At 45.6% G+C, this 15,228-nt stretch overlaps 1 protein-coding gene across 2 annotated transcripts in view; it reads left to right on the top strand.

Annotated features, from left to right (window-relative positions):
- The window catches only part of MRPL3 (mitochondrial ribosomal protein L3), a 135,622-nt gene that overhangs the window by 80,564 nt on the left and 39,830 nt on the right, over nt 1-15,228 (top strand). For both annotated transcript variants that reach the window (XM_088462804.1, XM_088462803.1), the window contains one exon: nt 9,408-9,516. In XM_088462804.1, the coding sequence (XP_088318930.1) occupies nt 9,408-9,516 (109 nt within the window). The remainder of the gene's footprint in view (nt 1-9,407; nt 9,517-15,228) is intronic.

The following is a 15,228-nucleotide window of genomic DNA, read 5'->3' as shown; positions in this document are numbered from 1 at the left end:
GTCAATTAACTTACTCTGGCATAACTCTTGTTTCCCGGTGAACCTGAAAAGGTTCAGTCCGACAGGGTCAGGACAGTGGCTTCCTTTTTAGCAACACTGTTCGTTGGGTGGCAATGACAGGTATGTCACATATTCGGACATAGTCCGAGGGTCTCCTCCCGACCATCTCGGCAGCGTTCATTTCAGGAGCTCTCCATTGGGAAGCGGGAGTCCTCAGCCGTCACGACGTGCATCCCGGGGACTAGTCTCTTCCCCAAGAGAGGTTTCATCTCCTGGTGAGCAGGGGGGGCCCCCCTGAGGTGACCCTCATGGCCTTCTGACTTTATCACACTAGGGTGTTACAGTTCAGCTCTGGGGATTCTGAAGCAAACTTCAGCGACTCTTTGTCGGTGAAGTGGTCCTTCCACTTTGTGTACCTGTGTTCTCCGGTCTCCCTTCTTCCTCGAGGTCTTTGGAAGTGTTTTCAATCGAGACGGAGATGCTTTCCTGCTGGTGGTTCCTGCTTGCCCCAGATGTCAGGGGTACTTGGATCTTCGGAGTCTCTACATCGATACTCCATCCCTGATGCTTCACTGCCCGGACCTGTTGTCTCAGGGTCCTTGGTTTTGCCTTGGACCTGGGTCGTTTGTCTTTGACTGTGTCCTTACAGTGGTCTTACGGCTTCCCTGGCTTTGTCATCGTTGGAATGATTAGAGCACATGGATCAGCTTTTGCTGGGACCTACCACAAACTGTGGCAGCCATAAATCTTATGGTATTGTACCTGTCGATACAATCCTCCGGTGTCCAGGATTTCCAGATATTCTGGCATTCCTTCCGGCTGGCTTGGGTTTCACACTTGGCCTGGTCTTCCTGACAGTGCGGATCTCTACACTGTCAGTATGGTTAAGATATGGAATTGCTTCACTCTGGTATCCAGTTCATCCTTTGGAGTGTTTTCTTGATTATGCCTCCATTTGTCCTCCCTAGGGACTCCTTGGGAGTAAGTAGTGGTTCTTCGTTACCTCCGGGGACAGTCAATGGAACCGCTGGTTGTGATAGCCATTACATGGTCTATTGCTTAGGCTCTCTCTTTCTCTCAGGGTGTTTATATCAACCAGGAGAGTGTCTGAATTGGGAGCGTTCTCATGTAGCTCCCTCTTCTGGAGGGCATCATGTCAGGGTGGGAGTTGCTCTCGCCCTGTGTTTCTTCTTAGTGGTTTTCAGGTTCCATATTATTCTGGAACTTATGGTACGGCCATTCTGTCCCCAGTCCTCTCGGCTGGTGTGGCCTCATTGACTGTGGTCTGGCCTCTTTGGATTTATGTGATCCGTTCAGGTTCCTTACGGAAATCGGACTCCTTATTGGTGGTCTGAGATTTCTGGTTTTCACAGGAAAGGATGGCCGGCCTATAACCAAATGTTGACTTGGATGGCCTCGTAGGTCTTCCTCAGGGGCCTACCCATGGGTAGGCCTTCCTGTTGTTGATGCTTGTTTTTTCTCGGGCCATGTGACCCTCGTGTGCGGCTCGCTGTGGCACCTCGGCTGTTTTACCTTACTAGGTGGCCACGTGGTCTTCTGTCCACACCTTTTTAAGGTTCTAGGCATTGGTTTCCTTTGCCTCTCAGGATGCTTCCTTTTTGGCGACGGATTCTCCTCTCAGCACAGGAGCGTCCCCACCCTTGGTTGAACTGCTTTGGGACATCCCCAAGGTCAACCCTGTGGACCCCCTATGGACCCTGAAGTAGAAAACAAGAGATATGGTAAGAACTTACCTTTGTTATCTCTGTTTCTACGAAGTCCATAGGGTCCACAGGGCGCCCGCCCTGACGCACCTGGCTTCATATGGGCTGTGTGGCTGGTCACCGGTTTTCCGTCTCCCATTTCGGTGAGTATGGTTATTGAGTGTTCCAGTTTTCTCTCTCTTTTTCTCTCCTCCTCCGGCCTTTGGCTACTTACAAACTGAGGTGCCTCTGGCTTGGGGGTGGGGTTATAGGGAGAGTGGACCCAGTGCATCCTGGGAGCTAAAAGCTTTAACTGCGTGGTGCCCGGATTTGGTTCCCAACCTATACCCCAAGGTCAACCCTGTGGACCCTATGGACTTCGTAGAAACAGAGATAACAAAGGTAAGTTCTTACCATATCTCTTGTTTTTTAAGCTATCAACCGTTTTTAACAAATAAAACACAAAGTAAGCCTAACCCTTCCCCAGATGTGTAAGCAATTTATGGTCTAATAGAGGGTGTTATCTTCTATTAAACTTCATATATGGAGTCCTCCCAAATCCCATTGAAAGATAATCTTGTGGCATATAGCAAATGAGCAGACTTTTTCTTTCTCCTGGAGAAAGTAGCACTCCAGTCTGAGAGAAATTACTTCAACATTAATCAAAGTAACCCTGTAGTTTCCATCTCTGGTAGTCTTCAGGTTACTTCATGAGGTTATATGCTTCTATCTGCACACGTGGTGTTAATGTGAGAATTGGCCAGCAGAATGCACAGTGGCACACTGTTCTTTTTGTGCCAGGCAAGATGCCCTAATCTATGTCTCAGAAGTCTCCAAATAATGAGGAGAATTATATCTATCTTGTCAAGTGGGTTTATTTATCTTCGAGATGAGCCTGTCTGTGCTCATCTATGTTGTGTCATTGTATTGAGCAAACTTTATTTGGCGCTATTGAACTTGAACATTTCTACAAATTTGACACAAAATCTAAATTAGTAGAACATCTGTAAAATACACCCATTATATTTCTCATATTTAAATGTTATAACCTAGCACTTTATGAAAACAGCAGACTGGGAAAAGTCTCAATGAATTAATGTAAAATAGTGATATTGAGATGTGTTGTGCTGTCGGGTATATTTTTCAGTGACACAATTGTGTATCTGGCAAGTGTATAATAGCAGATGTATTGCTTTTTTTTTTTTTTTTTTCTCTAATCACCCTACACGTCATTCGTATTAAATTTTTGCACTATATGATGTAAAAAAATAGATTATAAAAAGAAAAAAAAATAACATTTTGTGTAGCTTAACATTTAAAGTGTGGAGAAGATCAATGCAACCTCTGATTGGTTCCTATGTGAGCCACCAGTTTTCACAAATGTGTCCCCAACTGTTTTATCAATTCAGAATGTACAAATCACTGCATGGAGTTTGCAGAATGGGATCTGGTCAAAATCACAGCACAGGGATGCCGGAGCTTAGAATACCAGCGCCGGAATTACTGACACCTGTCACAATCCTGGCGCCGGCATCCCGAAGGTAAGTAAGTGGGGTTAGGCACTAGGGGGAGGGTTAGGTTTAGGCTGCGGGGAAGGGGAGGTTAGGATAGGCACCAGGGAGGAGGAGGGGGTAGGAGAAGGGTTAGGATACCCACCGACAGGTGTCGGTATCCTAACCCTGTCGAGATGCTGGCGTTGGGATTTTCACCGCCGGGGTCCCGAGCGACGACATCCCGTATGCTGACATTATTTTCCTGTATGTGTAGTACCTTTGCTATTAAAACTATAGAAAGGTCTTTTAATTTTAACTTGACCAAACTGTGAGATGCTTTGAGGTTTTCTTTTTTCAATCTTTACTTTGCCTTTTGTTTGGTTGTTTTTCTGTGTTATACCTCGTTGTGCTTTAGGCACTATTTGTGGTATTCCACTAGCTCTACAAGCAAACTAATATGATTTTATGACATTTTTGAGTTTATATTTCAGAATAGGATCTAGAGATGAAGCCGTTGACAGATCAAATTAAGTAGAGGCATCCAGTATGCCTATTAACCCACTGTTCAGTTGGTATGTGTGTGCTATTACATAATGAGTGCTTTCTCCACTCAGCATTATCAGGTGAGCTGTCCCACTGGGCATCCTACTCGCTAAAATACATTTATAAATTTAGGGAAGCAGCTGCAGAATACCCCAACCAGTGAGTCCCATAATTAACATTTTTCTGATGTTTCGTTTCAGTGCAGACCTGAAAACAAAGCGCATTTGTTAAACACATTTGTCATGTTGCTCTGAGCAGTTAAATGACACACATCACAACATTGACCTAATATCCGCACCTGATGCTAGCATGATGCACCTATCGTGCAAATATTTTATTTACCTAACTATTTGCATGTGTGCAACATTTTCAATTCAAAATACAGATAAATGTTTATTCTTCCTTAATCTCTGTAGACTAAATCATAGACCCTTTAAATACCAGAGAATCTCTAGACAGCAGGTATCCAAAACTGTTGGATTGTATATCTAGACTAAATATATCAAATCTGCATTCGGTTAGTCAAGAATTAATTCACACTGCTGTCTATTTGGAAAAAAAAGACTGACACTTCAAATAAAAATGAAGGTACAGATGTATGTCAAAAATAAAGGACACGTGTCCACATACAACCTGGGTGTAGGGGTGTCCCACACTGCGCAGTTGTGGGGCACCTTGGGGACCGACGCACGTTTTGCCTGCATGGCTTGATCACGGACAATCAGCTACTGCGAGACTTCCTATACCCAGTGGTCTATCTGCGATAGACTGATCATACGGGAGGCTCAGTGGGTTGTCTGGCATTCGTTATAGCCAGTAGGAGTATGCTCTGTTAGGAGCTCATTTGAAACCAATCAGGTTAGAAGATTGGGAATGAGACTGACATGGGCTGCATCCAATAGCGGGACATCGGCTATAATGGCTAGCAGCTGTCCTGACAGTTGACGGAGGGAGGAATCAACGGAGACAAGGCATGAGTAACTGGTCTAAGTAGAGGGAATCGCATATAATTCGCTGCAGACACAGCTCGTAGGGTTTATTAGTGCAAACTGTATTTGGGCAGCAGTAAAAAAAAAAAAGATCCTTATCAGAGGATGTTGACAAAAAAGTATTGACCTGTCAAAGCATATATATATTATAGATAAAATGCACTGTCATTACTTAATAGACAAAGTTCAGTTCAGGAACGGACTGTAGCCATTACAGCCGATGTCAGTCCCAGTCCCGCCCTCCTAACCTGATTGGTTTCAAATGAGCTCCTGACAGAGCATACTCCTGCTGGCTATGACCAATGCCAGTCAACCCACTGAGCCTCCCGACTGGTTCGTCTATCACAGATGGACTACTGGGTACAGGAAGTCTCACAGTAGCTGATTATCCGTGATCAAGCCACACAGGCGAAACGCGCGTTTATTCCCAGGGTGCCCCACAACTGCGCAGTGTGGGGAACCCCTATACCCAGGTTGTATGTGGCACGTGTCCTTTATTTTGATATACATCTGTGCTTTCATTTTTATTTAAATGCATCAAGTGTCAGGTTTTTTTCAAACAGACAGCAGTGTGAGAGTTAATTCTTGACTAACAGAATGCAGATTTGATATATTTAGACTAGATATACAATCCAACAGTTTTGGGTACCAGCTGCCTAGAGATTCTCCGGTATTTAAAGGGTCTAAGTTTTATTCTACAGAGATTAAGGAAAAATAAATGTTTCTGTGTTTTGAATTGAAAACGATGCGAACATGCAAATATCCCTCTACCCTGAGATGACCTCTTGCTATAATACGTTCATTATACTGTTGATACTATATATTTTAAATTTTATATAATGTATATTGTATATATATTTGTTCCATACTACCATGAGAATTTTTCTTATGATGCACTTTATGTAATACTGCTGCTAAATAATAATTTTTGACCTCTGCACTTTATGCTGTTGAATATTTGCTGATATTGATAATGCACAGCTGCACTTTATTATAGAGAACAGCTACATCAGCATAAACTTTGGCAACATAACTATATAGTGGATGACAGGGATTATAATTTTGTGAGTGTAAAGAATGTCTGTACTGGCATGTAACAAATTGCGACTGATGTCAGAGGATTTATACTTGAACATACATCACTTACCTATCATACTACTTTCGTCTCCCACCTATAGCCCAGTCATTTTCTCATTCACTGTCCTATGCACTGAAGTGCAATACACTGAACAGTAGAGACGAACGGCAGTAATAGGGAACGTTACTGTTTGTTGTTTCCAAGGGATACTGTGGAAAATGTCTCTCACTCCCCACCCTATGCCCTAGGTATGATGGGAAGCAGCAGAATTGTGCTATACAGGTCTTTCACACCCTAACTTTCACTCTTACTTATCAAACGATCTTAACCAAGTGCTTACTGACGTGAATAACTACAGAAAATGATATCAACAGAGAGAATAAAATCAATCTCTCCTTTTTTCATGATAGCAGTGACAATATTATTCTAATATTCTGTTCTTGGGTGTATTTTATATTGTCTTTGTTATATGTACAGTTTGTATATGTAATTTATATATATATATATATGTAAAGTATATCACCTTTTTCATATTTCGCCGTCCCCCATCTATATACCTTTCCAATCTATGTTTGTCTTGTAAGTCCATTTTAATAAGTTTTTTCGATACATTAAAAGTTATATTTTGCTCTAATACTTAAACAGACTGTAAGAGTGCCCCATAATAGAGTCTTGTAGATCATTTGTTGATCTTCTTTCTGGTACCTCTGATTTTTTTTGTAGTAGCTATACCAGTGCGATGGTATATCTCCTGGATCCTCTCCCCCTCCTTTTCCCCACCCCCCTTGTTTCAGTATATGAAGTAGAACAAGTCTGTGTAAACAGTTACTCATTTTTTAACGCAGTCTCTAAGGATACTCCTGCGACACAGTTGCATATTCATTATACACCGTATACTCCAGAATTTTAAACCACATTATCATAAATTGGAAACAAATCGTTGTATCCAGCAGACAGAGTATTAGGTTGTACAGAGCAACTCGGAAATAAAATGGGCAAACTACATTAGTAGTTTTGTACAATTCATTTTCGAAGCTGTCAGTTATTATGTTGTTACTGTGGAACGTACATTAGCAATATTGTCTTGGAAATACTGAATTTGGCTGCTGAAGTGTATCAGATAATTTACAATTTTTTTGCCTCCTGTGCGGACTTTCACATAATTACTAATATATTATCAGTATACTTTACGCTGCTCCTTTTGATTTTTTTTTTCCTCACACGAAACAGCGGAGGATAAGATCACACTTATGCTGACATACTTCCAACATGATCAATTATCCTCATTGATCTGACAGCAGTGAAGGGAAACTGGTAGTGGTATCATCAGGGAATGAAGCAGGGTCATTCTAGTGCCGTAGTAGCTTGAGAAAAGCCCATCCTGAGCACGAGATTAGTGTCATTGCGAGACCCCTGATCAGAGGGTCACACAAGTGCAGTTAGGTTTTTATTTCTTATTACTATTATTATTATTATTTACCCTGCCTAACTCCACCCAAAACTACAAGTTTGGTTGTTTTGAAGAACACAGACAACTTTACCAATGAAAGATTTTGAGGTTTAAAACCATGAAAACTGCACAATTTCATTAAGTGGGCTTTATTTTAAGAGTCTGCTTGATACAGATGTGTCGTTGCTCACCTATCCTCAATATGCCATTTAGCGCTATATGCCTGGCATGAGTGAGCCGCCAGGTCCCGTGCAGCTCTGCTAGTGTCAGGCATCTTTTTGTGCCGAAAATGCATCTAAGTTGCAGTGCGATGGGACTAAGCACCAGGAGACTGTGCTGATTAATTTCATATGTGACACTTTTATATCTTTGTGGGACTGAGTCTGTAAGCGGAACTTGGCATGAAAAAAGCTGCGGCCTTTACATCGTAGCACTTCACATGCTGATTGAGAGACTCAGTGGCACACAGATATACAAGTGTCATATCAAATTAATCAGCACAGTCTGCTGGTGCGTACTAGTTGCATCGCATTGTGTCTAATGCTGGGCATACACGGCCAGATAAAATGTCTGTCAGACCGACAGACATTTTATCTGGCAGCCTGCCAGCCGCAGATGTCACTGGCATACACTGTGAGATTTCTCTCTGTGTATTAGCCCGACATCTGCGCTCTGCCCCCGGGGGAGGAGATATTTCCCTGTTCCTTCCGTAGGAAGGAACACAGGAAATGTCTGTCTGTCGGCCGCAGCTGGGCATACACTGCCCGATGCAGCGACAGATTACCTCTAAATATTGCATCGGACGGGCATGCTGGACTATCCAGCATGCCTGACCGAGCAATATTTAACCCTAGGTCGCCCCCCCACACGCTACAATTATCGGGGTGATCCGCCGATATCAGGCGGATCGCCCCGATAATTGTAGTGTGTATGGCCATCATTAGACACATTTCTGGCAAAAAAGATGCCCAGAGCTAGCAGAGTCTTACAGGGCCAGGTGCTGTCTGCAGCAAACATTTGTAGGTAACCTTCATGTTCTGCCAAGTGCAAATCCTAAATGCTTCCCTCTTTTGTATCTGTAATTGTTACAAATAATTTATCGTAGATATGCTGTAGGTGATGTTTGCTCATGGTTTATTGTGTTCTTTGTGTCCTTTTGCACTCACGCACCATGCATATATAATTATCCTTTATTTATATGGTGCCAAAAGGGGTCTGCAGTGTCTTACAAGGTACATGGACAGAAACAGTATGAACAAAGTGACTCACATTACAGAACATTGCAGGGCATGGACATGGTTGATAAACATTGCTGCATCAGCAGTCATTATACCCAATGGCTAGGTGCCACTGTAGACAGTGGGGAGGAGATAATGGTATTAGTGAGGGAATGCAAAGCACATGCACATACTTACTTCTAACGCCCTGGCTTCCAATTGTACTTTGGGCACCGTTATCCAGATTATCTTTAGATTACTACCAGAAGGTATACCGGTGTTCTAACTTTGTGCTGGTTCCTCTGATCACAGTTACTGATTCTTGTGTGGCTCCAGCCACTTGGTTTTTTTTAGTGAATACAATAACACGGTAAGCAACTGGAAAGTAAAGCAATGATGTCTGGAAAATTCCCTATATGTGGAGATATATGTTGTGCACCCTCTGAAAATGTATGCCTCACTAAATTTGCCTTCTGTACCTCATTTATCTTATTTAATTATTCTTACCCTGCAACTGCAACTCAAAATCTTCTTTGTGTATGTGGTGCATAAGTAGGAGCTTGATATGGCCCCTAAAAGGGACCAGTTCCAGGTATTAGAAATGGAAGATGTTGCACCATCACAGGCGCTTCCATATTGGCTCACATTTACCAGCACCTGCCTGTAAAGATCTGTTCTGCAGTGCTCCCAATTCACCTATGCCACCCCCCCATTCCCTGTCTCCAGTATAAAAAGGAAGTATATACTCCCATAATCAATGCAATATTGTTGCACTGAATCGGGCACAAATATATACAGGGAAGCAAAAATAGGCAGATGACATTAACGTATAATGAATTATGTGCTGTACATCCTGCATTTTTACACATTTGTAAATGATGACCAGTGTGTGTTAAAATATCTTTATCTATAGATCTCCTCCTTTTTTTTCCAGGGTTGGCAAAGGATTTCAAGGAGTGATGAAAAGATGGGGATTTAAGGGCCAGCCAGCCTCACACGGACAGACTAAAACGCACCGTAGGCCAGGAGCTGTTGCTGGTGGTGTAAGTCAAAGGCTAAGTTATATTTTTATATGACTTCAGTAGTATACACAATTTTTGTTGTCGTTGGAGTTAAAGAAAGGCAAAAACAGACTTTGGCAGTAGACTTACATAAAGAGACCTTGTTTCCTATGTATTAAAGGTTGTGGTCTTCTTTTTTTTTAGAATAAACCAGTGGTGGAATCCAAATGCTAATAACCTGCGGCACGCCCTGGGGTTTAACACGTGGGGAAAACCCATTGATTCCACACTTTACGCGGAATCAGTGGGTTAGTGCACGTTAATCACTGGTTTACAGTGCATGGAAAAGGCTAATTAATTGAATAGCTTTTCCACGTATGGCACGATACATTAGCTGCAGGACATATCCCGTGGCTAATTGCATTCCCCCCTAAAGTTAAGTACACACTATACAATTATTAGGCCATTTTGCCAATAATCGGGTGATCGGCCTTATTTATTGTATAGTGTGTATGAATGATCATTTCTGAGTTTCATCAATAAAAAGTCCAAAAACACATTCCTTAGATTATCCAATCGGTCGTCCAAGACAGAAAATCTTAATCTCCCGATATCGAGCAGTGTATGTGCATTCCCAATATTCTACTTTTCCCTGTGACCAGGGCTGGACTGACCATCAGACACTTCTGGCAAATGCCAGAAGGGCCGATGGCTGCGTGGGCCGGTCTGTCCGTCTACTCTACATGGATACAATACTATTGAAATAAAGGATAATAATAATAATTGTCTCTCCCAAAATGGCCGCTGCCTCAGAGGAGACAATCGTGGCACATTGACATTTCAGAGATCTTCATTGGCCATGTTCTGCTGCCGGACGCTAGAGGACCAGCTGTACCTCTAGTAACAGGGAGCAGCTGGTTCCGCAAAAGCCTGGGCAAGACGTGTATGCTGCCTCCCCTACCTCTATATGGCTGGGATTCTACAAACTGCTGGTGTCTGGGTAGGATAGAGGAGGATGCTTTTAAAGTTGCTGAGCATAAAGCAGCTGCTGATGAGACTTAAGATAAACTAAGGTACTGTACCTTATGCTTATTTATATATCCACAACATGTTCTATTGGATTCCTGCAACAGCTGTGAGTGTTCTTTACTATGTGCCTTGCACACATTACAGCTAATGTGAACATATATACACATATTGTTTCCCATATTTTTCTCAATTTTCACCAACTTTTTTCGTTTGTTAAAAACTGAGTTTTTCATACTTACCCTCCCCCTTCTCCCCTAACCCTCCCATTAGTGCCTAAACCTAACTCTCCCCCCTCTTCGTGCCTAGACCTAACCCTAACCTCCCCCCTCCAAAACCCTGCTATTCTGCCTAGACCTAACACTCCGATCCCCCACCTCCCACAGCTAACAGCTAAGATGCCCCCGGCTTATCTAATTTGGGCTGACGTCTTGTCTGTATTCCGGGGTATCTCTTAATCCCTTGTCAGGCTTCCACTGTCTGGATTCAGACCGGCGGCATACCATCCACCGGTCTGGTAACTACATCCCTTCTATACATAATATAAAGTAAAAGGGTTCGTGTGCGAGCAGTGGTGACAGCGGGCACGAAACTGGAAGGGGGCATGCGCCCATAAAACCCCTGACAACAAGCAGCAATACATCCACCATTGAGAAAGTTTAAAGGTTGGTGTTGCCTTGACATTAGTGTAGCATAATGTGTACGGGGCATTACTGTGTGTGGCAAAATGTAAGGGGCATTACTGCGTGGGGCATAACATGGTGCAAGGGACATTACTGTGTGGGGCATAATATGGTGTAAGGGGCATTAATGTGTGGGACATAATGAGGTGTCAGTGATTGCGAAATACGCACTATAGCACATTTTTACGCGGGAGGAGAAGAAAATGACTGGGTTCCTCACTGCCCGCTGTGATTGGCTGGGGAGATGCTGCCAGTGGTGATTGCCTGCTGCAGCCCACACACAGCGGGCGTAGCAGCCAATCACCGCATGCGGCACCTCGACCAATCACTTTCTGCAGCATTCACCAATTAGTCACCGCTGGCGGCGTCTCATGATTCAGTCGCCTCCAGGGGAAATACAGCTGCAGCTCCCATTAGTGCCCTGAATAACTTGTGTCCTATTATATTAATAGTGGGGCAAACTACTGTACCCCTTTCTGCTTTCCTGTGTAGTCTCCTCTCCCACCCCTGTGCCCCCTGTTCCCCTTCTGGTCTCCTGTGTACTCTGCCCTCCCACCCTTGTTCCCTTTCCCCATTTCTGTACTCCTGCTGCTCTCCAGCTCCATTGTGCCCCCTGTTCTCCTCTCCCCATGTCTATACCCTCCCACCTGTGCCCCATGTTCCGCTCTACCTATGTCTACATGTTCTGCTCTCCCGTGTACTCTGCCCTCCCACCTCTGTGACCTCCCCTCTCCCCATGTCTGTACCCCTTCTGATCTCCTGTGTACTCTGCCCTCCCACCCTGTGCCCCATGTTTCCCTCTCCACGTCTGTACTCTTTCTGCTCTCCTGTGTTCTCTGCCCTCCCACCTGCTCTCCTGTGTACTTCTTTTCCCACCTGTGCCCCCTGTTCTCCTCAAGTCTGTATTCTTTTTGCTGTTCTGTGCATTTTTACGCGCTACAGGCAGTGAGGCATAAATTGGCATAGGACCCAGACACTGTGTAGTAGGACCCCCATTTTTTAAAGGGAGGACCCACACTTCTTTTTGTTCAGTGCAATCACTGGGTGTAAGGGGCATTACTGTGTGATGTAACTTAAATGAGGGGCACTACTTTGCAGTGTAATATGACAAAGGGGCACTATGGTGTGGCATCACTTGAATTGGGGGTACTATTGTGTGCTCATGCCCCTTCCCAGCGAATACACAACTTCTTCTTTTGGGGCACACCTACGGCGCGCACCCTAGCTGATTCTGTTGTGAAGGGGGACACCAATGCTCTTTCTACTTCAGGGTCCATAGGGGGTCCACAGGGTTGACCTTGGGGATATAGCTGGATCAGGATCCATGGGCACCACACAGTTAAGCTTTTAGCTCCCAGGATGCACTTGGGTCCTCCTCTATACCCCGCCCCCGAGCCACAGGCACCTCAGTGTAAGCTGGTGCCCGGCCGGAGTCGGTCACCGCGCAGGGGGGCTGCAGGAGCAGCCCCCAGAAGCTTTTTATTTTCTAATAGATTTTATTTATTTTAGTTTCTCTTTTTACTACAGACGGCAGCGAAGGGCTGTCTGTACAGACGCCCACGCTGCCGCTCTGATCCCCGACTGGCGCCGCGACGCCAGTACTGATCTGGGGATCGCGGCGGGAGGACAGAGTCCGTACTAGCCGGACTCTGTCTACCTCCCAGGACTGCTGCCGGAGTCGCCGGGGATTCAGGTAAGCCGCGCGTCGCTGGCTAGCGGCGGCGCGCGGAATACCTTAAATGCAGTCCTTTAGCCTCCGGTCCTGGGGACAGACCGGAGGCTGCTGGCAGTGGCGGCGGGCCCCCCCATAACCCGTGGGACCACTAGACCACCAGGGATAACCGGCAAGCGCGAAGCCAGCATCCCTGGGGTTAATGGCCAGCCAGGGGAGGAAGCCTTCCCTGTTCAGCGGCTCCTCCCCTCAGCTCAGCGCGCTTTTCAGCCTGCATGTCTAGCGTCCCTGAGCTGCAGTTCACTCGGCCACTCCTCCTCTGAGGTCTCTGGCGGCCATTTTTTTCTACATGTGGCAGCGCAGATCCCTCAGGGAGCACGTGGACCGGTCCCCCTGTGTACCTCTCCCCTGTTAGGACGGCGTACACAGCACTATAGCCCTCCCAGACACTGAATCTGGGCGGTTGAGTGTAGTGTAAAGGTGCAGTGAGTATATCTTCCTGCATGGTATGTGACTTTTGCTAGTGCTGCTGTCTGTATTTTTCTCTTATTACTGTCAGCTTATATCTATCTCTTTCCTTCTTCCTTAGCCCTACAGGTGTGGAGGAGGGGCTTTTCTACTAACCTCACATATATAAATCAAGTATTTGTGAGGTCTGTCACATACAGTTGTGTGCTACACAGTGCCATATTCAGGACTGTTGTTCAGCACACAGTGAAGTGCAGTTCTTTTTTCCTCTATTGCCATATATATTTTGTCTGTACATTATATTTGGTTATGTCTGAGGGTGAAGTTGAGCACTCCGGGACTCCAGTGTTGTTTTCCTGCAGGCGCTGCTCTGCGGGATCACATAGGGAAGAGGCATCTCTGGATGGCCTTTATGAGCGGTGTCAGTTGACTCCTGGTCAATCCAGACCCCCTATGACACAGGAGCCACCATGGGCTATGTTTTCACAGGTGCTGGTGTCTCTGGCGGACCGCCTTGCGGCTCCGTCTGCTGTCCCTACGAGGACTCTGTCCCAGCCTACCATTTCCCATTACCAGTGTACCCCGCAATTATTGCAGAGTTCCTCTGGGTCACAGACTGTGGACCCTTATTCAGGATTGCCTATCTATTTTCAGGCCACTCCTGCTACACAACAGTCTGTGGTGCCTTTCCAGACCAATGTGGCGGCTCCTCCACCATGTGTGGACGTGCTCTCCAGTTCAGTCCAGAGTCTGGCAGCTGCATCTTCGACTTTTCAGTCGATGCTGCACAATGACAGGTCTGCAGGGGCGTCTAAGCGTGCACATAAGTTGCATGCGGCGCAGATTTCGGACACTGAGGGGTCCTCAGATGAGGGTGATGTCCAGGACGACTCCGATTCGTACACCTCGGCTCAGGAGTTGGAATCTCGGTCGTCTATTAATGTACGAGCTCTGGTTAGGGCGGTGCGTGCCATTCTCCTAATAGAGGATGAGGCACCTGATCCTAAGTAGAAATTCCCTAGTTTAAAAAAAAAAAAAAAAACTAAGGTGACTTCGGCGGTATTCCCCCTATCTGATCAATTAACGGATCAAATGGCGGTGGCTTGGCAGACACCCAGTAAGAGATTTGTGCCTCAAAAGAGGTTGGCTTCCAATTATCCATTCCCGGAGGCGCATTGTAGGAAGTGGGTAGCTCCACCGGCGGTGGATTCCCATGTCACACGCCTTATTAAGAGTGCTACGCTGCCAATACCGTCAGTTTCCTCGTTAAAGGATCCCACGGACAGAAAGGTTGAGGCTTGCCTTAAGTCTATTTATTCCCTCTCGGGAGCAATTGCTCGCCCGTCCATGGCCATTTCCTGGTGGCTAAGGCCATTAGGGTTGGGCCAATGCCTTAGGGGACACTTTTCCTGAGGATACTCAGGAAGTCCAGAGGGCATTACTAGGACAGATGAGTGATGCGGCTTCTTATATTGGAGAAGCTTCCTTGGACGCTAGTCTGCTAACCTCTAGGGTGTCGGCTGCGGCTGTGCATGCCCGCCGCTCCTTATGGCTGAGGTCCTGGAGAGCAGACGCTGATTCAAACAAGGGCCTGGAGGCCTTACCTTTTAATGGGGAATTACTTTTTGGTCCAGACTTGGATAGGATCGTGGATAGACTGGCTAGGTCCAAGAAACAAGCTTAGAGTGCCAGGCGTCCCTCTTCCAAACAGGAAGATAAGCCTTCCGCCTGATGGGACGGGCCTCCCTCTGGGGGATCCCAGAGGGGAGGCCGACTTCTTCATTTCGCCCAGAGCTGGTTCAATACCACCACCGATGCCTGGGTGCGAGAAGTGGTCTCCCAGGGGTACGCCCTGTCTTTTCGGCGCAGACCGCCTCACTAGTTTTTCTGCACGAGTCCTTCTCA

Source organism: Taudactylus pleione, unplaced genomic scaffold (assembly GCF_031769625.1).
Source record: "Taudactylus pleione unplaced genomic scaffold, aTauple2 ptg000053l, whole genome shotgun sequence".
In the NCBI taxonomy this organism is placed as follows: Eukaryota; Metazoa; Chordata; class Amphibia; order Anura; family Myobatrachidae; genus Taudactylus; species Taudactylus pleione.
Note: the sequence above shows the minus strand (reverse complement) of the source record. Positions and strands in the feature narration are given on the sequence as shown.